This window comes from Podarcis cretensis (assembly GCF_951804945.1).
Source record: "Podarcis cretensis genome assembly, chromosome: 4".
In the NCBI taxonomy this organism is placed as follows: domain Eukaryota; kingdom Metazoa; phylum Chordata; class Lepidosauria; order Squamata; family Lacertidae; genus Podarcis; species Podarcis cretensis.
Genome location: NC_137173.1, coordinates 20,348,291 through 20,373,027, shown reverse-complemented (window position 1 = coordinate 20,373,027; position 24,737 = coordinate 20,348,291). Strand labels below are relative to the sequence as shown.

Below are 24,737 nucleotides of genomic sequence, written 5' to 3'. Positions count from 1 at the left end.
GGACACTTGGAGGGTCTGCCATTACCACTCCACAACAATCTGTATATTATTTCTTGTATTGGCAAAAACTTTTCATGTGATTTAAGCTATATCCCCACGCAACAAAAAAGGCAATTACCAGGCATGGTTTGCAATGTGCCAGCTGGGCCTAGAAGCCTTAGTTGCTCCTCTGTGTGAAATGTACACGTTTATGCACCAGCTGTGTGTGTTGCGTTTGCACTGGTACACAGAATAGTCTAGTTTATGGGATGGCGGGGGCAGTCGGCAGACGATCAGTCAGTCACACTTTTGGTGTGTGCGCTTGCCCCATTTTCAAGGTGTCGTTTCATCAGCTTACAAGGTCAAGGGATAGCTAAGGTGGAAGAAACAAGGATATGAAATACGAATCCATGCCTAGGACAGGGTTTGCCAAACTTTTTGGACCGGAGGGCACATTTGGGATTTTTGAGAAAGTGCTGTGGGTGCCAGGCACAAAATGGCTCCCCTTTTCTGAGTCAGACCTTTGGTTCACCTAGCTCAGTGTTATCTACCTGGACTGGCAACAGCTCTTCATGGTTTGACAGGGGACATTCCTAGCCCTACTGGAGTCAAAACAGGGAGCTTTTGCATGCCAAGCAGATGCCCTCAAGTTCTTTTTGTGGGCTTTCCTGCTGGGCCACTGCGGGGACAGGAAGCTGCCCTAGATAGGCCTTTGGAACGAGCCAATAGGGCTTTTCTTATCTTTTTACGTAAGAACCTAAGGAGAACCTCCTGGATCAGGCCCAGGGCCCATCTAGTCCAGCATCCTGTTCTCACAGTGGCCAACCAGATCCCTGTGGGAAACCCTGCATCTTCTGAAGGCAGACTTAAGGGGTGCAGTACGTCTTAGGAGCTTGGTTATTACAGTGGTACCTTGGGTTACAGATGCTTCAGGTTACAGACGCTTCAGGTTACAGACTCTGCTATCCCAGAAATAGTACCTCGGGTTAAGAACTTTGCTTCAGGATGAGAACAGAAATCGCATGGCAGCAGTGGGAGGCCCCATTAGCTAAAGTGGTACCTCAGGTTAAGAACAGTTTCAGGTTAAGAACGGACCTCTAGAACAAATTTAAGTTCTTACCCAGAGGTACCACTGTATAGGTTTGAGAGACACTGACACAGATAAAACCTAATCAATTCAGTGGGAAAGAAGGACAGTTTGTTTAAAGTGGCAGCCTGTCTGAAGAAAGGAGTAGTACTAACAGCTAGGCCTGGTTAGGCCAACGTGCCCAGACCTGAAGTTTCACCTTTGGCTGTTTGTTCATGGAACGTTTGGTTCACAAAAGTACATCTGAAGGGAAGGGAAGGGCGTCTTCCTGAAATATGTTGTCGTCCATCTCCTTTGTCAGCTGTGCAAGAGGGAAAAAAGCAAATAAATGGAAACATAGCTCAGTAGGCAGCTCAGAGGGTTAGTGTGCCTTAAAACCGCTTTGGGCAAAGGCCTGCCTGGCAAAATCAAAAACAGGCTGAGCATGTCTTTAAAGCACAAACGCAGGTGTCAACAAACCCATGTGGACAAGCTGAGAGCCTAGTGACCCTTTTGGCCTTCCACCATCTAACTGCCCTCCCAGATGGCTTTGCACACTAATTCATTGCAATAGGTGCCTGCAAGCTGAACGAGGATGTTGCAGACCACGGCTTTATCAAATTCCCAGTCATCGCTCTCCTGCTCTGTGAATCCAACCTGCTGTTGCCTGGTCTCTGGCTAGGTGCATAACTTCCTGTTGCACATCCCTGCCTTTGCAGCCCCATCTGAAAAAATAAATCTGCTGTATCTGTTCCACTGGAAGACGACCAAGCTTTCTCACATGGTGACAATACCTACAGAACCCAGCCCTTTCCTGGATTTGTGGTTTCTAGAACAAATGTGTTTCAAGTCAAGAGGAAAATGCACTTACTGCAATATAGCTTCCTGAAACTTTGTACTACAGGGATGTCAACTAGGGGCCCTCCAGCTCCCCTGTTGATGGGAACTGGAGCCTAAAAACAAAGAAACCAAGCCTTATGAGGAACGGTTTAGGGAATTGGGTATGTTTAACCTGGGAAAGAGGAGTCTCAGAGGAGATATGATAGCCATCTTCAAATATCTCAAGTGCTGTCACATGGAAGAGGAAACAGGTTTGTATTCTTCTGCTCTGGAGGGTAGGACCCGAACCCAAGGGCTTCAAGTCACATGAACGGAGATTCTGACTAAGGAAGAATGTTTTGACAGTAAGAGCAGTTCAACAGTGGAACGGGCTCCCTCGGGAGGTGGTGGACTCTCCTTCCTTGGAGGTTTTTAAGCAGAGGTTGGATGGCCATCTGTCATGGATGCTTTGGTTGAGATTCCTGCATTGCAGGGGGTTGGAGTAGAGGATCCTTGGGGTCTCTTCCAACTCATTTTATGATTCTGTGAACATCTGGAGGGCTCCAGCTCTGCCTTAGCAGGACGTGTGAGAAGCAGCCCTTTCCTAGCTGAAGTGGCTACTTGGGTCACTTGGTGGGACCTTCTATCTCCATCAATGAGTCACATAATCAATGGCAACCAACCCTGATGGCTTTGTCCTGCATCTACCATTGGAGGCAGAATGCTCCTGAATACCAGGACCTGCAGGTGTGCAGAGTCCTGTTGTGCTCAGGTCCCATTTGCAGACTTCCTAGGAGAACAGGACAAGATGGACCGCTGGCCTGATCCCACAGGCTCCTTCTTGTTTCGTATGTCATACTTCAGCTGCATTTTCCATGGGTTCACCACCTCCCAGTCAGAACACAACAAAGCAGAGCACACCCTAAAAGGCAGTGTGCTTTTTGACAAAATCTCTCCCACTATAAATCTGGAAGCCTTCTTGGTACATGGCTCAGCCGTCCACTTGAAAAAGCCACACACGCTTGTTGTGCTGAAATTTTTTAATAGCCCCACAGTTCTTGCCAGGCCTGTCAGCGAAGCAGCAAGTTTTACAACTCTGTTGCTGTGCAACCAGATAGATGTCAGCTTGCCAGTGTGTTCTGTTTTGTCTGAACCAGAATTCTTGGCAGAGGCTCTCTGGCCGCCCCATCCCAAATTCAGCCTTGAGCTTCTTTGGTCGAAGCGCCTCTGGATAGGCGCTTCCAAAGCAGGAAGGACATCATAGGAAGCGGGGAGTGGGGGGATGGGAAGTGCCAGTAAAGAGGTCCAGAGTAACTGGGTTTCCACAAGAGCTGCTCTGTGCCAGCATGTGGAACATCAGCCTAGTTGACATCTGGCCTGCAGGTGCCAGGCACCTCTGAAAACAGAATCACTTGATAAACCAAACATCTGGAAGTCTCCCTAGAAAAACATCTGCATCTCCAAACACAGTCAGATCTCTCTCTCTCCCCCCCCCCTTAATAGTTATGTTAAAACCCAATTCAAATGCAGCAAAGGAAGTCAGGAATGCAGCAGAAAGAGCATCTCACATTTTTCTTTTAAAAGTTACAAATTCTGTGCCTAGAATTCATTGTGCTATGTCATTTGCATACATGTAGTTATCATATAGTTCTTATTCATAATTTGAAGCCATGGGGAAGAATGGGAGGGGGGATGAGGAAACGGATCCCATGCGGAAATATTTTTTAAACTTCTTTCTCAATTGCTTTTCAAGGCTGGAAACTTCCCAAGGCAGTTTTCAATAGTAAAAGCAAACATACCATTTCGTAGAATAGTAGAATTGCAGAGTTGGAAGGAATCTCAGCTAAAACAGCCATGACAGGTGGCCACCCAACCTCTGCTTATAAAAGCATTCCAAATACCGTATATTGTTGTTATTGCTATATTTAGATTAATACAATATAATACAATGTCAGACACTGAACATTTGAAGTGAAATAGCCTGTTTAAAAGGTAAGGTAGCTACTGAAAAATGCATTTACGAACTTCGCCAAGCCCCCAAAACGTAGGAAGATAGGAAGCTGCCTTACACTGATTCAGACTGTTGGTTCACCTGTCTCATGATTTTCTACACTGGCTGGAAACCAGAGTTTGAGAAGTCCTGACTGAGATTGACAGGCAACGGCCCTGCAGGGTTTCAGGCAGGGGTCTCTCCTAGTCCTATATGGAGTTAAGTTAAACCAGGATGAACCCAGGAGAAGCATGTGAAATTAACAGCCAGATAAAACAAATGGGTCACAACTGATGGAGCCAGTTGTATAATACCTCTAGATATGACAAACAAAAACAGAACAAGAAATGCTTGCAGAAACCTTACAGGACAGACACTACTCAGATAGGGCACATCCTAAGTGATTAGGTAGTGCAAGTAATGCTTCTGAGCTGGGCATCTCTAAAACTGCCCACAGGAGCAAGAGCAGAGGTATTCCTTTTGCTGCAGATGTGTTTACTTTGAGATTTCAAACGGGGGTGTGGTCAACAGACTAAGGACGTGGGAGAGGCACTTTTTTCATGTTGCTTCTTATTCCAAGTTAATGAAAACAAATGTCACCATAATCTAGGGAGTTACTCATGCAATTGTCGACAGTTTTATTTAGCCCCGATAAGGTTTCAAATTATTTAGGGCCTTCCTGCAACTCAGCCGAATGTCCCGCTCCCCTCAAAAAACACACCAATAGCAAGGCTGATGTCATAAACGTGATGGTCAACCACGTAAGGTTTCAATATGACAAATTCTGGAAAGAAAAAAATAGAATCTTAGAGAGATCTTAGAGATTGTCTAATCTAACGGTCTCCGAGAGCTGGAAATCCACTGCAGCAACATCCCTGAAAGGCAGACATCCAACCTTTGCTTTAAAAAAATCTCTAAAGGCAGTGGCAGTCAGTCCTACTATTGAAGCAGCACATACTGTCAAGAAGTTGTTCTTCGCAGTACTGAAGAGTTGGAAGGGACCCTGTCTAATTCCTTTTTATTGTAAAAGTTACCGCTCACAATGCTGGAAAATTGGGCAGGGTGGGAGTGGGGGAATGCTCATGCTGGAAAAGGCCCAAAACAGGCGCTGCACAGGAGATGGTCAATGTTTGTAGCTGCAGGTGGTGGTCTGCTCTGCAGTCCGTGGTCCAAGGAGACCAAACAAGCCAGCTCCACAATGCATTGGGCTGCAGGCTTGCACACAAACCATATGCCTGGCTGCCTGCGGCAGGTAAGGATTTCCCCCAGCAAGGATGAGAGGAAACTTTTCGAGCCGCTGGCTACTCTTTTCTGGTAATAAAGAGCTAACCCAAGAGGATTGCGTTTTGGTCAAAGGCAAGGTGCCAGTTCCTGAAAACTGAAGATGCGGGGAGAGGGGGTCTTGTGCTCAGGTCCGGCTCATGGGTTTTCCACGGGCATCTAGTTGACCACCGTGCGAACAGGCTGCTAGACTAGAAGGGCCACTGGCCTGATCCTGCAAACCTCTTCTTACATTCTTATTTGCAAAGCTAATTGGAGCTATGTAGCATTGAGGGCTTCACATGGGCTGTAGCACACCACTTCAAGGATCCTGTCATGTACCACTAAGCATATGAACATATATATAATATTCAAAAGAACTGCAAGATTGAAGTGGGGAATAATTTAATACTACAAGTATTTAAGTATTATATATACAAGTATCTCTCTCTCTCTCTCTCTCTCACACACACACACACACACACACACACACACTTAAATTGTTGTAACCGGCCCTGGGGCTTTCTGATGAAGGGCAGGTAAGAACTCAAAATAATTATGATTATCAGCCTTCCTGGATCAAGGCGTCTAGTCCAGGACTACATTCCTACAGTAGTCAGCCAGATGCCAATGGGAAACCAGAAAGCAACACGTGAGTGTAACTGTCCTCTCCCGACTTGCGAGTCCGTCAGCAACCAGTATTCAGAGTAAACCACTAATATGAGAAAATACAGTGGATGCTCGGGTTGCGAACATGATCCGTGCGGGAAGCACGTTCGCAACTTGCAGCGCCATGTCTGCGCACGCACGGGTTGCGATTCTGCACAAGCATCGAAACCCGGAAGTAACCCATTCCAGTACTTCCAGGTTTGGCGCAGTGCGCAACCCGAAATTGCACCCGAGGTATGACTGGATACATGTGTCCCAGGTATTAAGCGTTCTGAGGAACACTGACACAGACTGAGAATTGGTAATTAAAAAGGAAACGCTAGACTGCCCATGCTTGAAGATCTGAAGTCTTCCTCCAAAAACATTCCCTATTGGAACTATGTAATGCAATAAAGAAGAGGACTTATTCAGTGGTGGTGACCTGCTTTCCAGCTGCTTCCCCTTATTAATTTCAGTAGTGCAGTTTTAGAGCTTTTTGTTGTTTAGTGCCATGGAATCTATTGAATTTAAAGTATGATAAAAAAAAATACAAGCAAAACTGGGAAACGCACTAAACATTGTTTAACGCCCCCCCCCCCCAAAACGATGTTACGAACATCGTAACCCTTGGACTGAAATATGGTCTTCTGCTGACTTTGCTGGTATCTGCTGTTCACACCACACGGTATGAGGAAAATTCTGAACACGGCACATATGCGCTGCTAGACGAGGATGGTTTCTGGGGGGAAAAAAATCTTAATTTTCTTTCCCTCTCCCCTCAATAAAATACCTTTATTTGTTGCAAAGTTGATTTCTGCCACCTGTGGAGAAAACATTGGCATAACGGCCAGAGTTTTACTTGTCCTTGGTCAAAGAGACCTTATCCAAAGACTTGCATGTGTGCATGTACTGCCCGCCCCCCCCAAGCCAATGAGGCTGGGCTGCCTGATTGTACAATATAAAAATGGTGACTGCCAGCAAACAGTTTATAGAATTTGACGAACATGGATATGTAAAATTTGATTGCTTTTTTTTATAAAAAAAGTACTAAACGTCTAAGGATTCTGCATTAGCTGTAAAGACCTGGTACAAAATTCCTCGTGCCTCTGCATTACAGTATGTTTAAATGTGGAAAAACCAAACAAGACACTGTAAGCGCAAAGTATATATTTATATCATGTAAAACAAAAAAGCAATGGGGAAAAAACGTATTACATAAAAGAAAATGTAACAGAATTTACTACGGTACCTAACAGGCATGCTCTATAAAGAAAATATAACATTCATAACTTTATATATATTTGCAAAAGTTGAGTTTCAGAGTTCTCTAATAGAAAACATTTTAAAATATGGAAGTTTTTCACCCTAAAGTGTCGTTTTAGACACACACACACACACGCACACCTGCATCTTGTATAAAAAAAATCCCACTATGATTGCAAGTGAAGTCGTTTTAATATGGATTCTCCAGATGTGCAAAAACTAAGTTACCGTTAATCACTCCAAAATTGTCTTTTCACCTTTTGCATTGCTTGAGCTCCAACACTGATTGGTACAATTTTTGATCCATATGATTTATAGAAACAGTACACATTCCAAAGAAGTTTTGCTGTCAGACATACACAAGAATTCATAAGCTTCCATTGCAATCTGAACATAACTGTACTTTAAAAAAATCTCGAAGCTATAAAGTTAGGACAGTGATCTGTTTAAATATATACACCAATCAATACAAAATACTACTCATAACACTTTTCTTCCTTCCTTTCTCTTTCTCTTTCTTTCTGCATTTCAATACACACACAAAAGCTAAGCCACTCTGTCAAGTGATCAATCTGAATAAAAATCTAGACTGGCTTGTTTTTCTTCTCCTGTTAACGGTACAAATAATCTCTAAGGCACATTTCCCATCGAATGAAGAGGCTTATAAGGTAACTTGCGTTAAGTACTACACAAACGGTTTAGTGTTAAGAGAAATTCAAGAATTCCCAGTTTTATGTCGGTACCTCTCCAGCAGTGCTACTCGAATACAGTATAAGCTGTGTAGTGTATGTACAGCAAGGAAAAAATTAATAATTAAAAAGTTCCAACCTTAAAGCTGTGACCAAGAAAAGCAAACAGAAACTGTTTCTGTGCACTTCTATGCAATACCCAGGATAGGAATTCAGCAATTTCTACTTGAGGCTCAAAACAGATATAAGTGGTCCTCCAATATCTGGATATAAATGAGCTCACGGAAAAGCAGGAACGCTCAATGTCCAACTTCTCTTCATTTATACAACTGCTAAAGTCCAATTATATTTTGTGTCAGTTTGCCTTTTGAAAGGATCTTTGGAAAAATGTGGGGAGACTAGGAATAAAGGAATCCTCTTAATGGGAGTGTGATGTGTTCTTACAACTATGTCACAAGTAATGACTTAGGAGTTAACATGATGTTGCGGAAGAGAGCCATTGAGCCTCTTGGCCAAAGCATCGCTTTTAGGTTTCATCCCACACGTCAGCTAGGGAGTGGGGTATAATGAACCTAGGAGATATTGCTGACATTAAAACTTAACACGCAAAGTTTCAGCCTGAACGGTCTTTTGATGGCCAGGTTATAAACCCTTGAAAATAAGGACAATGAATGAATGGGAATGTTGAAAGATCCAGATGGTACTAACTGGTGCCAACACATTACGGAAAAAACCAAAACTTCATAGCTTATACTGTAACATTGATTCATGCTCATTTTGTTCACTTAAAAATACTCTTTGGAAAACGTCACAATTCCTACAATCAACTTCGAGGACAATCATTTCTGGTAAAAATAGTTCATGGTTTCAAGATGTACTCGGCTCCTCGACTTCAGTGCTAATCTCTACTACTAAGATACACTACTACTTGCTCACGTTACAATCTAACACATATCTTTACAATCTTCTATATGCACCATGGGCTTATTCGTCAGTATGCTTCTGAATGCACCTTAACTTTTTAGTGTTCATGTTGCTAGTGTTGTAAACTCAAGATGACAGTGCAGGTGATATCATTAAACTAACTATACGAAAGCATCTCAGTTTTTATCCATCAGGGACTTTAGAATCTCAAGCCACCAATTTCATCAACATTTTTAAAAGCTCTCTCAAAAATGGCAAGAGCTGTCCCGTGATGAAGAACCATAGTATACTTTTTTTTTGCTGTGTTTAAAACTCATGATATAAAAGCCATACAGGTTGGTCACTTTTAAGCGGTAGTCCTAAAAACATTTTGATGGATGTAAATTCCTCTGAAATTATTGGCGCAAATAAACGTATTTAGAAATAGTGTTCAGTAGAGTTCCAACTTTTAAAATTTGCTTTGAATTCTGGTACAGGCACAAAAGATAAGCCACCGGTCCTTTAGTCTAATAATACATTCAAAGCTATCTTTTAAAAAGTTATAAGCAAAACATAGAACTATAGATATTCACTGGCTATCTGGCTATACTAGTTAGGTATAAAAAAAAGTCAACCATTTCAGACTTAAATAAGACTAGGTGAAGTCAGGAAATTTAGTTTTCATTATTTAAAAATATGAAACAAAAACCACAAAACTGAAAACAGTTAACTTCTTAACCTACTGCTATATATATATTTTTAAAAAGAAGGCCTAGAATTTGAAAAAAAAGCTAAAATAAGAGGCAGCAATCAAGATTCTAATGATTTTTTGTGTAAAATGAATCAATTATGGTGCCATAAAATGTGAACAAGCTAATAAAGAGAACTTTTAAGTAGATAATGATGGGCTTAATCCAATAGAAAAATCACTGCTGTGCATATTTCATTCCTTTCAACGTTGATCAAGCAGCCATAGTGTCTGATGGACTGTGCCCAATAGTAAGATCTCGGCCTTCTTCTGATCCTTATCTCCAAATCCGTATTGACTTCTATTCCATCAGATACATCATTTTTGGCTTACTGGACCAGTAAGTCATGTTTTTTTTTGCAGCTTGCCACAGGCAAAAGAGCAAAACTCCAAGCAAAGCATAGCCAGCTACAAGAAGGGATGTGCAGAGTTGAATTCATAAAACATCTGCATTATTAGATAAAAGGGCATACAAAACAGATAGCAGGACAAAAGGAATGGCAGTCATCATCCAAAACAGAGCCCTCGCCACTTTCCCATCCTTCCCTCTCTCCATTACGACCATGTGGAACAGTAGTTGCAACAGCAAAAAAAAAAAAAGGATAAAACAAAACATCTAATTCTTCAGAGTCAACTGTGAAAGAGGTCAGCAGTAAAACAGCAGCGTTTGGACAAGGAGGAACAAAACATTGGATGAAAAAGAATCTGGAGTATTTTGTTCATTTACTTGTTTTCCTCTCTGATCATAAGCCAAGAAGCCGTTGCCGTACAGGCTTGTTTTCAACATCAGGTACGTGTCTTATCTCCTTAGATCCTTCCAAGATTTCAAATTCCATCTCCCTGAGGCCCCTATAACCAGGTAAGAAAACTTTCTTTATCTAGCTTGGTGGCTGCCAATACAGATTCCATGTCATTAAGGATGTCGGAACTCAAAGCCTCCTGTAGGCTTGGCATCAGTTCCTCTCCTTCTATATTCATTGCATCTCCTTCCAGCGTCCCAAGGTCCACGTTTGTCCCCGGAATGGCTTCAAGGTAATCTGGAAAGCGGTTCTGGTGGGAGGGTATGTTGCTTTGGTTGATAGTGTCACCTGGATGCAGAACGAATGCAAAACAGGAGCATCACATTCACCGAAAGAAGAAGAAGAGAAAAGGTTGGATTTGCTATCCCACTTTATCACTAGCTGAAGGAGTCTCAAAGCAGCTAACATTCTCCTTTCCCTTCCTCCCCCACAACAAACACTCTGTGAGGTGAGTGGGGCTGAGAGACTTCAGAGAAGTGTGACTAGCCCAAGGTCACCCAGCAGCTGCATGTGGAGGAGTGGGGAATCGAACCCGGTTCACCAGATTACGAGTCCACCACTCCTAACCACTACACCACACTGGAGATCATCTAACGTCATATGAGCTGGAGAAATTTGAGGACTTGGTCCCAACACAGAAGCCAGAGAGCTGCATCACATCTCCAAAGACTCTTGACTGACCCTTTCTCTTCATTAACCTTTGCACTTGACATATGGGCAACATAGGTTTTAAAAAAGATTAAAAAAAAACAACCTCCAGTGGCCAGTCCTGGAGAAAAGGTAGTGGTGGACAACCTTTCTGGAAAGCAGCTTGTAAGAAAAGATTAAACTACAAGACAGCATGCAAATCCAGTACATGTGTGTGCCACCCTTCCCTAATTTATTGTGATTTTGCCGCTAGTCTACAGTGGTATGTGCGAGTCCATCGCAGCCAGGCCATGGGCCTCCGGGCTGCTGTGGACCAACGCCACACATCCCTGCTGTCTTCTAGCACCAAGGGGCAGGCCATCTGCGCACCTGGCAGCAAATGCATAGGACAGGTATTTCCCACAGGGATGGTGGGAACCACTCTATGAGTAACAGACTCATATTCACAATTCAATCAAAGAGTCGCATCAACCTTAATATTAAATTATATATGATGCATTGCTTAAAAAATATTTTAAAAATATTTAAGCAAACAAACAAAAGCTAGAAGCAAGATTACTTACTGTAAACCTCCAGCAAAGGGTCAACCCACCTCCCTCCAAGGCAACTGCTAATTAATTAAACTGCTCTTATCATTAAAAACCTTTACATGTTCAACCGAAGCCCACCCTCCTGTAACTTCAACCCATTGGATCTTGTCCCCTGGAACAGGGCAGGGCAACGGCATAAGAGAATTCTGACATTACCTAGAAGTACAGTTTTTTTTCTCTCTTTGTCTGTTACTAGTCAGGCAAGCTACCAAAATTGAAAAAAAAATCTCAAGATTTCGATTAGAAGGAAAGGATGCAAACCTGTATCCATTTCATCGACACTGTTGAGGAAGTCATCTGGAGTTCTGGGGACGCTGTAACTGCTCATGCTAAGGCCACTGTCTGTGCTCTCATCTCTCGAGTGGTAAGTTCCACTGTAAAGGGGAAATCATCTTAGTTTTAACCAAGAACACTGAAGCACTCATTACCCCAAAGCATAAAGGCAAGTTTAATTCTTCTCACATTTTTTAAAAAAGACATTAGAAAAATAAAAAAGTTTCTTTGGCTTCTCGGTTCTACACATAATATTCAATCCTGCAACAACAAAAGCACATGTATCCATGCCTAAATCTAACCCTGAGAAGGGTTCTAGTTACAGGTAGGTAGCCATGTTGGTCTGCCGCAGTCGAAACAAAATTAAAAAATTCCTTCCGGTAGCACCTTAGAGACCAATTAAGTTTGTTATTGGTATGAGCTTTCGTGTGCATGCACACTTCTTCAGATACACTGAAGCAGAAGTCAGCAGACCCTTATATATAGTGAGAGGGTGGGGAGGGGTATTATTCAGAAGAGTGATGGGAATGTGTAATTGGCTGATAGGTATGGTAAACCTGTTGAAGACTGTTAACAACTGCAATTGGTCTTACAGGAAAAAGCAAGGGGGTGAGATGGCTAAAAATAGCTTTATCATCTATAATGAGATATGAATCCAATGTCTCTATTCAGACCAGGTCTCTCCATGGTTTTAAGTTTGTTAATAAGTTGCAATTCAGCAATTTCTCTTTCCAGTCTGTTTCTGAAATTCTTTTGTAATAAGGCAGCTACTTTGAGATCTTGTATAGAATGTCCTGGGAGAGTGAAGTGTTCTCCTACTAGTTTCTCTGTCTTGTGATTCCTGATGTCAGATTTATGTCCATTTTTCCTTTGGCGGGTTTGGCCTGTTTGTCCAATATAGAGAGCTGAAGGGCACTGTTGGCATTTGATGGCATACACAATGTTAGAAGATGAGCAATTAAATAGTCCTAAGATGGTATGTTTGATGTTGTTGGGGCCAGTAATGGTGTTGTCCGGGTGTATGTGGCAGCAAAGTTGGCATCTGGGTTTATTGCAGGCTCTGGTACCAGTGTCCATGTTAAGTCTGGTTGTTGTTGTATTGTGGGTGAGGGGTTGTTTAAGATTGGGTGGCTGTCTGTAGGCAATGAAAGGTCTTCCTCCCAGAGAAGGGGAAATGTGGCTGGTAATTGGTGTGGGGACACAGGTCTCTTCCTGGGATCCTTAGGATATGCCAGCACTTTATGTATTTCCCTAAAAAATAATTGATATTTCACATATTCCAGACCTAAGTAGCACCCCCTCCAATTAAAAAAAAAGGTTCCCAAATGTGTGTATAACACACTTTAGACATGCGGGACACAGATTTCAAGTAACAAAAAGGCAGGTCCCTACAGGCCTGCACCAGACTCTCGGAATGCTCAGGCTTCAGGATGCTGTAGCAGAAGGAAAATGAGACCAAGTCAGTGTGGCTTGGGAGTTATTTAACAAAGTGATTCTACTGGTGCAAGGACTTTAGGCTCCCCTTCCCTCTCATTTCCCATTCTTCCCCTAAATCTGTTCTGGGTTCCTCCCGCTTTCTGGTGCAGATAGGGGGACATGCGCGGAGAAGATGGACGGGAAGTTCTGCTGTGCATCCGAACGTCCTTGCACTGGAGGAAGCATTTGGTCGGATGCCAGCCGAGAAGTGGGCAATGTGCTTACTTTTGCTGCATAGAGGGGACAGAGCCAGTCTGCTGGGATCACCCCCTCCCCACAGGACCCTAAAGAAGATATTGTGAGGCTGCCACAACTCAGTGTAGCCCCACTTACAGCCCAAAAGCCAAGCGGGAGAAGGAAGCAGTAGGAGAAAAGCATGCCATCCCCTCCTCCATCTCCCAACTCTCAAATCCTTGCTTAGAGCCACCTGACAAGAGAGAGGGAGGGAGAGAGAAAGGAAGGAAGGGAGGGAGGGAGGGAAAGGAGGTGGCAGAAAGAGAGAGAGAAAAAGGGAAGACTCAACATCTCTTCGTAGAAAAAAAGGTCTGCTATCCCTGAACTAAATAATGCAAAAATGGCTTGTAGACCTTTCAACACACACATGAAATGCTGTAAGCTACAATATCGACATTTATGCTCTGGAGTTATTGACCATAGCAGGAGTACATTGTAACATAGACCAGCGACAGAAAGTCTGCATATTCAGTCGTAATGAATATAATCTGCACATCCTGTGTGTGGGAAGGAAGATTAAGGCAACAATTTACACTGTCCTGGCATCTGGTACTGCCAACGTCCTATAGTCAATGAAATCGATTAGGCTGTTGGGACACCAGGAAGTTCTACTGAAATATATGCAAATGTGGTTATGATGACTGAGAAAACTTAAATCAGGGCTGTGAATGTCATGTCCTCGGTGTAAGACGTCAGGAGAAAACTTATATACATATATTCCCAGTTTTTCTGAGCTCCTGAAATCTATATATTTACCATTTTCAAGCATATCTTTGCAACAATGAGGGCTAGGAACATTTTTTTAAAATTAGATGCACAAAACAGTTCACAAGGATCTATCTGAACAGGCTGCACAAATGAATGCCCCCAAAAAACCCTGTTAGCCTGTAAGCTCTGCAACTTGATATGTAAAAACCTTATCGCTGTTTCCTCTGTAAATGCTACAAAGGATAAAAATAGAACCAGGGCTGCTGCAGAAACTCCTTAAAGTGAGCCCAACGTTAGATCTCATTGCTAAACTTTTGAAAAGCTTTTCTGAGTCAGTAATTCTAAACGGCTGTTCATCAGTTGACTTGCGCCGGGGCAAACATGTTATGACTTTGAAGACGAACCCTTCCTACAAGTCTGAACAGTTGACTTCCTCCCGCAGGAGACAGCTTTTAATCCTCAACTTAAAAAACAAAGCAAAACAAAACAAAATCTGGACTTTCCATTTAAGGAAAGATTCATTTACAGCTGTGGTTCTTGGAAAAGACAGATGTTCCAAACAGACAATTACATGCACCAAACAGAATCTTCTCTCTCTCTCTCTCTCTCTCTCTCTCTCTCTCTCTCTCTCTCTCTCTTTTGCAAAGCAAAACCACAATTGTAGTTACAGCTACTAACCTGTTAAGAAAAGGATCCGAACTATTTGTGGTCATCGTTCTCAGTTCTTGAGACATTCCAGGAGAGGACACTGGATTTTGCGGAACTCCATCCTGTTCCATGCTGGGAAGCTGACTGCGAAGAGCCAATTCCTGCCGACCAAGTTGTAGCCGCATTAGTATATTCTGTGTACAAAGTTCAAAATCCATCGGCACCACTAAAGAACAGGCAAGAACAGGCATCCACACTACGCACAACCAGAAGGGTGCCCATTTCACCTTTGTTTCACATTGTCCCAGCACACATTTTAATGCAAATCCTGCAATAACAATAACAATTATGATTTTATTAATTATATGCCGCCCATATGACTGGGTTGCCCCAGCCACTCTGGGCATACCTATGTAAGACTACAAATACAATTCCTCCCTCTAGTCTAGAATTCTGCATCTTGTCTCAGAGCTGCATTTGGTTCAGAGCTACACATACATATTCCAAGTAAATCTGATGCAAATTGCCAAGGGAAGGCAAGGAAGGTGATCCTGAGATGGAACTGTGGAGTCAACAGGTTCGAATGACACGAAATACGGTTTAGCAGTGGAGGCACAGATTCATTGTGTTTTATTCACTTCCAGGAAGTGCATGTCTGCCTATTTAGCCAATGGCAGGCAGGCAGGCTGTGGCACTAGCAAAACCCTTTCCCTTTAAGAGGAGATATTTCCAGGGGGGCTTTGAGTATTTTTTTTCTCTGAAAGTTTGAGAACCTCTGCCCTAGCCACTCATTGAACGGCTATGTTATAGGAGCCTGGAAGTTAATAATTCCCACTTGAAACAAACGTGGAAAATTTCAAGAGCAGCAGCAGTAGCCAATGTGGTGCTCTTCAGATGTTGCTCTGTGATTTTCTAACACCAATTCCTAATGTGTACAATATCCTCTGTTTTTAGTATTTTCGGGAAGGGGGTGAATCTTAGGCCGCAGTACTCATTATTCTGGGAGAAACTGAACTCAGTGGGGCTTACTTCTGAATAGACATATATAGGATTGCACTGCTGGGAAATGTATGGTACGTTTTTATTTCAATACAGTACTTCAAAAGCATATTGGAAAGGTTCAGATTTTTTTGTCCTTGTTTCAAATATATATACTATTCTATATATAAAAAGAACTGAAAAAAAATCTGGCTGAAAACTATTTTTTAAAAAAAAAACTATGTCAAACTTTTCTAACGGCCCTTGGGAAAGAAAGAGACTTAACACTCATTGTTAGTACAAAATTCTAATTTTGGATATTGAAAAATGAGCCAAAACAATCCATCAACCCCTTAGAGAAGCTACTCTAAAAATGAGGTTAGCTTTTTGAAAACTATCCAGTTGGTCTCTTAAAGGCATTTAGCTGTCTGTTTTCCTCTCTCTAAAGAGTCAGAAGGTCTACATAACTTCACTGCTAGTCCCTAAATGTGAAATCCTTAGCTTGGTTTTAAAAAAGGAGGGGAATCAAGCGTCTTCTAAACATTTCCTTCACTCAAAATTTCATTATCTGGCATTCCACAGTTCTGGCTTCTTGTACATTCATTAATAGATGCTACAAAAATCTGCACAAATGTCACAAGTAAAATACTTCACAGGATCAAATCCCCATGCTTCACTCAAGCTCAGCCATTAAATAAGCAAGTGTTTGGCAGTGGGCAATGCTAAAGCCCTATCTGAGCCACACCAGGAACCAAATTAGAACTCTGGAAAAAAATCTACCCCAACAGCGAAGAAGTGAGCCTTCAAAATATGACTTGCTGTTTGTCTTTGGGGTAGCTGACAAATCCATTTCAAACCCGCCCCCCTTAATATTTGCTTTAAAGGGTGGAATGCATTGCATATATAACAACTGCTGTTTTTTAAAGTACCTATCTTAGTAATTAATATGTGCGATTCCATTAAACTACTGTACTGTATCTTCCTCAGTTTGTCGGTATCTAATTTCACTCAGTTTTTCCAGCTCAACTTACCGTATTTTTCGCTCTGTAAGACGCACCTAGTTTTTGGAGGATAACAAGAAAAAAAATATTCTGAATCCCCAAAGCCAGAACAGCAAGAGGGATTGCTGTGCAGCGAAAGCAGCAATCCCTCTTGCTGTTCTGGCTTCTGGGATAGCTGCGCAGCCTGCATTCGCTCCATAAGACGCACACACATTTCCCCTTACTTTTTAGGAGGGAAAAAGTGAGTCTTATAGAGCAAAAAATACGGTAATCAAAAGTTTTTCTATAGCCACTTCCGCACAGAAAGAAGGTAGGCGAAGTCAAATTTCCAAATAATGTGTCTGAAAGATTTTGGCTGCTGGAACATTTGGTTCTCTATTACAGTAACTCTGGATTCTTTAATGGCGCTGTTGTATATAAACGGACAAATAATTTACAGCCCAGCCATAAACCAGGATTAACCATTCCCAAAATAGTTTTCCAATATTGGTTGTGCTTTTTACATACTCCACCACAGGCGGAGAGGAAAAATCACATCGGGCAGCCTGACATTTCCGGCATCAGAAAACAGTGGTATGATGCAGCCTATTAAGTTTTGATGGCATCAGATACCATCTATATAACACTTTTATATTTACCGGTTACTTCTATCGTAGTGAAGGAGACATTCTATCCAAAGCATTTATGGCAATGAACACATAATTTATATCATTCCCATAAATGCTCTGGAATCACAATTCTTAAATCTTTGCACCACTGGTATTAAAAATTACTGCTCATGTTTGCAAATTCATCAACATACTTTCTAGGACTTAAGCAAGCTCCTTACATTTCCATTCCTAGTAATTTTTCACAATGGGACACTGGACACAACCCATTAGTGATTTTTGCAGGAAGTGATCTCAAAAGCTGGCAGGAACCTCTTATATGGTTCTATTGCCATATTCCCTGCAGGAACAAGGATGCAAAAACCAAATGCAAAACATTTTTCTATCAGCATATAGCAACATATAAATTCTCACCATCAAGACAAATAACAGGTGATATTAGATGGGCTTTAACAATAAGCTGTTTTCGCAAAACTTAATAAAAACATCAACATCAACAATTTCCCTTGCTTATCCTTCACCATAGGGTCCCAGGGCGAGTTACAAAAACAACATAGAAATGCAAGTTTAAAATCAGTTAAAACAATTTACAACCAGAAGGAGAGGTCCTAAAATCTCTGTTGTCATAGACCAGGATCAAGTCGTGCATTTTAGAATCATGCAACAAAAGCTGTACAATGAAGGTGCCAGACGGACCTTTGTGAGGAGAGAGCTCCACTCCTTGTGGGCTTCTATAGAGAATGCCCTTCCCTGGGCTACCAACCCCTCAACTTCGAGGGAACTCAGCGGAAGAGGTGGTCTTTCAAATATTTGGAGGCTATCTCTTTAGGTTTTGCAACACTAATTAATTTGAGGATGTTGAATTGGACCCAGAAACAAACTGGCCAACTATTATAGATGTTTTGAAACAAATAATAATAATAATAATAATGATAATAATAATAATAATAGCAATAATTGATTATTTATACCCTGCCCATCTGGCTGGGTTTCCCCAGCCACTCTGGGCGGCTTCCAACAAAATATTAAAAATACAATAAAACATCAGACATTAAAAACTTCCATAAACAATTATGCAAGATCTAAATGGGGTCCGAGCTTGTAATCTCGAATTTTGGATCAGTTGAAATTTCCGAGTCATTGTCCTGGGCAGCCTCAAAGAGAGTAAGTTGCAACAATCCGATGTTGGAAGTTGCCATTGCATGGAATACTGTGGCCAAGTCACCTCTGTCCAAAGACAACCTAGCTGGTGAACCAGCTGGAGATGGAAATAGGCACTCCCAACTAGTGACAATGTTCGAACGATACAAGTACCTTCATGCTAGTAGGAACCTGTTCCTTCAAGGGGAGCACAACCCTATCCAGAACAAGCAGTCTACCCAACCTTTCAGACTCAAGAACATGAAAAACATAACAACCTCTTCCTTATCAAGATTCAGATTCAATCTGCCCTGTTCAATAATTATCCAACAGGTGTGCAAGGAAGGGAGCTTTTCCTCCCTAAGAAATAGCCTCTGCAGGAAGTGATCTAGATTCCACCTTGGTTGAAGGACTGGCCAGATGCGTGTTCTAGAGAAGTTTATACTCTATTTTGTCAAAGGAATCATGAGATCACACAACAGAATAAAGAAATTGCATATGGAATTGCTTTACAGCTATGTTTATCACAGCATACAGAATGCTAACCAATTCTATAAATAAGCCAACTGTAGGTATGTATCAAACTTTATTTTACTTTTTATGTGTCTGAATGCCGCAAGGAATACAGTTGCAAAGGATGTCGAGAGACAAAATATTATGGCAGCTGTAAACAAAATTTGCTCCCCCAGATTCTACGATTTAAATATCTTAGATTGCAGAGCCAATTACGTCTCTAAATTAATAATCCCAGCCCAACGTAGGGCTTTTATGCTGGCCCGTTTGAATGTTTTTCCCTCAGCATTTGTCTGGGGAAGATATCAAAACATTCCCAGAAGTAAGAGATTCTGCAGATGTTCTATGAATGTCCCGGACACTGTAGAGCATATCCTCTTTCATTGCCCATTGTACAGTACGCTCCGTCAACGCGTGCTGTCCCCCCTTTCGGGTGGTCTGGAACCCCAGCAAGCTGAATGTGTGGGACTCTACCTATCCGACGCTGACCAAAGGGTAACGGCGGGGGTAGCCGAGTTTTTGGCAGCAGTCCTCCAAGGAGCAGGTTAACAAGGAAAACCACTGATTCTATATGTATATATTTATATTTGTATGTAGCCAACTCCTGCCTTTTTATATATATCTCAAGGCTTTTATATGTTATTTTCCTTTTATGGTTTTACCTGCATAATGCCTAATAAAGGTTTGATAAGTAAGTAAGTAAGAATACAGTTGCCAAAAATGAATGGAATCTTCCAAAGTACTTTCAGCAGAACTGCAGAAGACTCATTTCCCATAGAATTGCATTATTTAAATTTTATCCAAAATAAATCCACCCCACTAATGGCCTTAAATCTTTTTAATGCTTTTTTTTCTAAGCCAGGCATCCCAAAACTCGGCCCTCCAGATGTTTTGGGACTACAACTCCCATCATCCCTAGCTAACAGGACCAGTGGTCAGGGATGATGGGAACTGTAGTCCTGAAACATCTGGAGGGCTGAGTTTGGGGGTGCCTCTTCTAAGCAGTGGCCCCTCTCTCATATTGGTGGCCTATTTGCCTTCATTTGAACACTAGCAGATTATTTCAGAGGACTGAGGTTCAAGAAATGAGGCCTGGATTCTACAGGATCATGTTCAGCCACATCCTTTTCCAGCATCACTGGGCTAGTTCCCAAGTCTTAAGACAACAAGCCAGTGATTGGCTAGTGCTAAAAAAACTGCTCATACCAATAGTTTACTCACATGGCCAGTAAAAGCACTTTTCATTTGAAAGAAGCTCTGACCTCACAAGCCAGTTTGCAGCTTCCATGTTTACACACTGCTCATGCCAGGTAGTTTAGCACATGTCAGCCACGGGCATTTTGCCAAAGTTGCCTTTCTCTGTATCTTCATCCACGCAGACAGAATGCTAACAACTTCTTGCAAAACTACAATCAGTTGTGAAGTCCTTAGACTTTCTCCTGAAACAAAGAGGGCGACCCACTTCGGTGTCATGGTGCAAATACTTCACAGATGTGGAGTATATATTTGAAGCTAAATTTCCATTTAAACACACAGCTGCTCCCTTGAAGCCCAGTTTTTCATTCAAACAAAAAAAGTGCTCCTGGCTTTTGAAAATATTTTTAATAAATCAAATGTTTCAGATTTAAACACGAGGGACTGAACATAACTTATGGACAGAAAAATAAAAGAACATGGCAAAAGCTAAAGAATCTCACAACTGTATCAGTTCCTAAATTCTCTTGATTTCATCACACCATATGTATTCAAAACCCTAGACACGTTTCCTCTATGTTTTAATTTACTCCGTATCACACACCTTACCTGTTCCATTGTAATTTGTTACTGGCATGTTTCCTGTTTTCCATCACAAGAGAATCAATAAAAAACACATATATGTGAAAAATTAATAGCCACAACAGCTACAACAATTAGGGTGGATTTGCTTTTCCAGTGAAAGCTAACCAAACTCGGAGCTGGTGCTGAATCTCGACTTAGTCATAGCACCAAACTATGTTTATGCTTTGAGGATCTGAGTGCTCCTTCACGTCACCCCTCCTGGCAAACACATAATTCAAGTGTTTAGAAAAAATGCCAACCTATGGTTTGCCTCAAGCCAGGCCAGGAGCACGGAGTCACCACACACAAGCAAAGGAAGCGTGAGGCTTCTCAAAAGATTGCACACATACCACCAAATTATGGTTTGGCAGCACATGAGAACAATATGAAGCTTGCTTACCCATGAAAATAGCTGCTTATGTGAATGGACTAACATGGCAGGAGGGGATTCATGAAACAGCGCAGCTTCTCTTGAGCAGTTAGAAACTACATTGCCTGCAAATAATTGCTCACACAAGTGATCTGCTCTGTGTGTTTTTCCAGTCACAGGAGGAGGAATAACAATCTACCAGGAGTCTTTCTATAGTTATACTATTCACATGAATGGACCATTCACATGAAACAGGCCGTAGTTAACTTCTGCCCATTTCACAATGTATACATGCATGTGTCAGTCAACATCCTGCTTTGAAGCTAGCTACATAGGACTCACTTTCTCCCTGGGGAAAAAAGAGAGAAGAGAGCCTTGTTTATTTTTCTGAAGCACTACCTGTACGTAGCCATTTCTCTCTCTCTCTCTCTCTCCAGAAAATAACGTCTTAGTGTTAGATTGCATCAAGCAACTCCTTCATCAGTTCTGAACAGCCTAAAAACTGCTCAGCAACCCGGAATGAATAGTATGTGCTTCTGAGGTCTGGCAAAGGCTTTGAGCCACATTGGGAGAAGATGGAACACCATGACATCTGACTCATAATCACTTACTCACACACTTATTAAAGCTTTATTATTATTATTTCGCCAGGAAACTGAACACAGAAGGGCTCAGTTTTGAACTGAAGTCCTGAGTGAACACACAACCTCACTATTCACAACACCACATGCAATATATGCAAACACATTGGGTGGAATATGGATAGACTTCAGGTCTGGGCTTTGGCGCATTCGCTCCAGGTCCATGGTTTTAGTAACAAGTAAAATTTGCCTAGTCTGCCAGGCCCACAGCCAGATGCAGGCAAGCAAACAGCATTTCAATAAAAAGGTTGTCAGAAAGAAGTCCAAACACCTTAAGATAGATGTCGACCCATACTGGTTTTTACAAATGTGAATTCCTCATTTCAACTAACCTTGGTTAAAAGCGTCAGCTACTTGACAACAGGACAGACAAAAGGGAATTACTTTTTCACACAGCACATTAGATTATGAGTGGCTGTGTGTTATGATGATTTTGCTATGAGAGGCAGTTGGTGGGGAACGTGACCAAAATACTACTATTGCACTTGTGGGCTTCCCACAGGCTCCCAAATTGCCACACTAGGAACAGAATGCATGGCTAGACGGGCCTTTGAATTCATCCCAGAACGGCTGTCACCTTCCATTTGAAGCACATTATTACAGGGCAGGCGATGGCGTCAATGTCCTTTAGTCCAAGAGCTAAGCTACATATTATGCAAATTGATGTGGTGGAGTCCTTCCCGGATTGTACTACTTTATAGACTGCAGGTAGGATATCATATTTTACAGCTTTAAATGAGCTGCCGCCGAATTGCCCATTACATCCAAACTGGCCAACTGGTTTATTCTTGGGAGTACATACCAAGATACAAAAAAAGGATCAGGTAGGGTCTGTTGCTGATCTGCATCTCCAGCAATAAACATATTTTAGACCATACACTTTCTTAAAAGTGGTGTGATATATAACACTGGGCAACAATTTTTTACTTTTTGAATGTTGTCTAGATTTCTACAACTGATTTAGGGTTTTTTTTGCACTGCTGAATCAGGAAATGGCATCCGTTTCTCTCCATCAGGTCAGGTTTTTGTGCTATGTTGATTTGAAAAAAATCAGATCTTGTGACAAAATCAATTACATTTTTGTGGCATTATCAGCTGATTTTTGTCAACACATATCATCCTAAATATGTTTTTAAGAGAAAAAAATGTTTTTCCAACAACATATATTGATTACCTGATAGAAACATTGATTCCTGTAAACTGAATGGTGGGCATTGATAAAGGTAAGTACACATAAATTGCATGTTGCGTCCCCATTTTTCAAACTTCTGTTTCTTGGAACTCCTGGAATGCTCAGCGGCAGGGAGGTCTCTCTTCAGAGTCCAACAGTAGTCAGCCATCATGACTGCGTCCCAGCGACCCTGATACCTGGTCTCCATCTCTTTCATGTCCTGATGGAATCTCTCCCCCTGCTCGTCACTTATTGAACCCAGGTTCTCTGGAAACCGGTCCATATGTGAAAATAGGTAGTGCATCTTGACGCTCATGTTGCAGCCCAGGTTTCTGAAAGCAGTCAGCATGTTGTTGACAAGTTCTGTGTAGTTTCTGGCCTTATTGTTGCCAAGAAAGTTCTTCACTACCAGAACAAATGCCTTCCACACTTCCAGTTCCACTTCATTCATTGAGTTTCCGAACTCTGGATCTCTGATGAGCTGACGGATCTGAGGACCGTCAAAGATGCCAGCTTTCAACTTCTCCATGGTCAATCCTCAAAAAGCCTGGCACAAGTAAGTGAAGTAGTCACCATCCTTGTCCAGAGCCTTGGTGAACTGCTTGATTAAGCCAAGCTTGATGTGCAGTGGTGGGAAGAGTATTCTGTCTCTGTCCACCAGAGGGTCGTTGATGACGTTCCTTTTTCTGCAAGGCATCAATTCCTCCCGCACAGGCCAGTCCTTCTTCGTGTAATGCTGAGCACGGTCCCTACTTTCCCACATGCACAGAAAACATGGGTACTTGGTGAAGCCAGACTGTTGTCCCAACAAAAAGTTCACCATCTTCAGGTCAACACAAATAAACCACTTATGCTGATCATAACCAATTTTCTCCAGCACATACTTCACCCCTTCATAGTTCTCCTTCAGTGTACTCGAGTGAGCCAGGGGTTTTGATCCCCCAACTTTATGCTGTGCCGCACCAATTTATGGAAGATTTCGAGGTTTTATGACTTCAAACTGATTCCTTTTCGACATAATCACCCAGAACTATTGAACCTGAATACTTCTTGTCATTAAAATAATCATTTCCAATCAAAACAATTATTCGACATGGCATTTTACCCCCACCAACTTCTTCTAAAATGCTCCACACAAGCGTACATGTGAACAAAAATGTAAAAAAATGACATGTGGCCATAACTCAAAAACTTGACCTGATTGAGCAAAACCAATGTGATTTTTGGATTCAGCCCATCAGATTCGTCCTAAATCAGCTGAAAAAACGCAGACAACAAATTTGTTGCTGACCAGTGTAATCTTTCTGTATTGCATTGTTTTCCTTGATAGCTATTTTCATATGGAAGAGCCTGTTTTACACACATTATTATTATTCCCCTCCCCAAAAGGACCGTCCTCTTAAGGGCACATTTTGTTTCAAGGCTCAGTAGCAAGCACAAAAGGCTGCAAGCAAGGCAACATGCAAATGTAATAGTATGATAGTAAGCCCTGCTTAGATCCTGATCGCTGCATCACCTTGCTTGTATAGACTGACAAAACACGGACTAAAATGCAATCCCACTGATGATGTACAATCCAGGACAGACTAGCATAGATTAGCAGAATGCATAATGGTCCTCAGCTAATGCATTTGGATTCCTCTCAATCCATTGCATGTTACAAGCATTTTTAATACGGTAGACTGTAAAAAAAAGTGGGGGGTGAGGCTTATATTGGAGATAACTTGAGAGCTATTAAGGTAAGCAGGCCAAGCA

The 24,737-nt window shown here is 41.9% G+C and overlaps 1 protein-coding gene across 8 annotated transcripts in view; it reads right to left on the bottom strand.

The window, feature by feature from the left end:
- Positions 1-6,914: 6,914 nt before the first annotated feature.
- YAP1 (Yes1 associated transcriptional regulator) overlaps positions 6,915-24,737 on the bottom strand; it is an 82,977-nt gene continuing 65,154 nt past the window's right edge. For all 8 annotated transcript variants that reach the window (XM_079973875.1, XM_079973873.1, XM_079973876.1 and 5 more), the window contains 3 exons: positions 14,773-14,903; positions 11,665-11,777; positions 6,915-10,453 (listed from right to left, as the gene is read on the bottom strand). In XM_079973875.1, the coding sequence (XP_079830001.1) occupies positions 10,215-10,453; positions 11,665-11,777; positions 14,773-14,903 (483 nt within the window). In that variant the 3' untranslated portion in view covers positions 6,915-10,214. The remainder of the gene's footprint in view (positions 10,454-11,664; positions 11,778-14,772; positions 14,904-24,737) is intronic.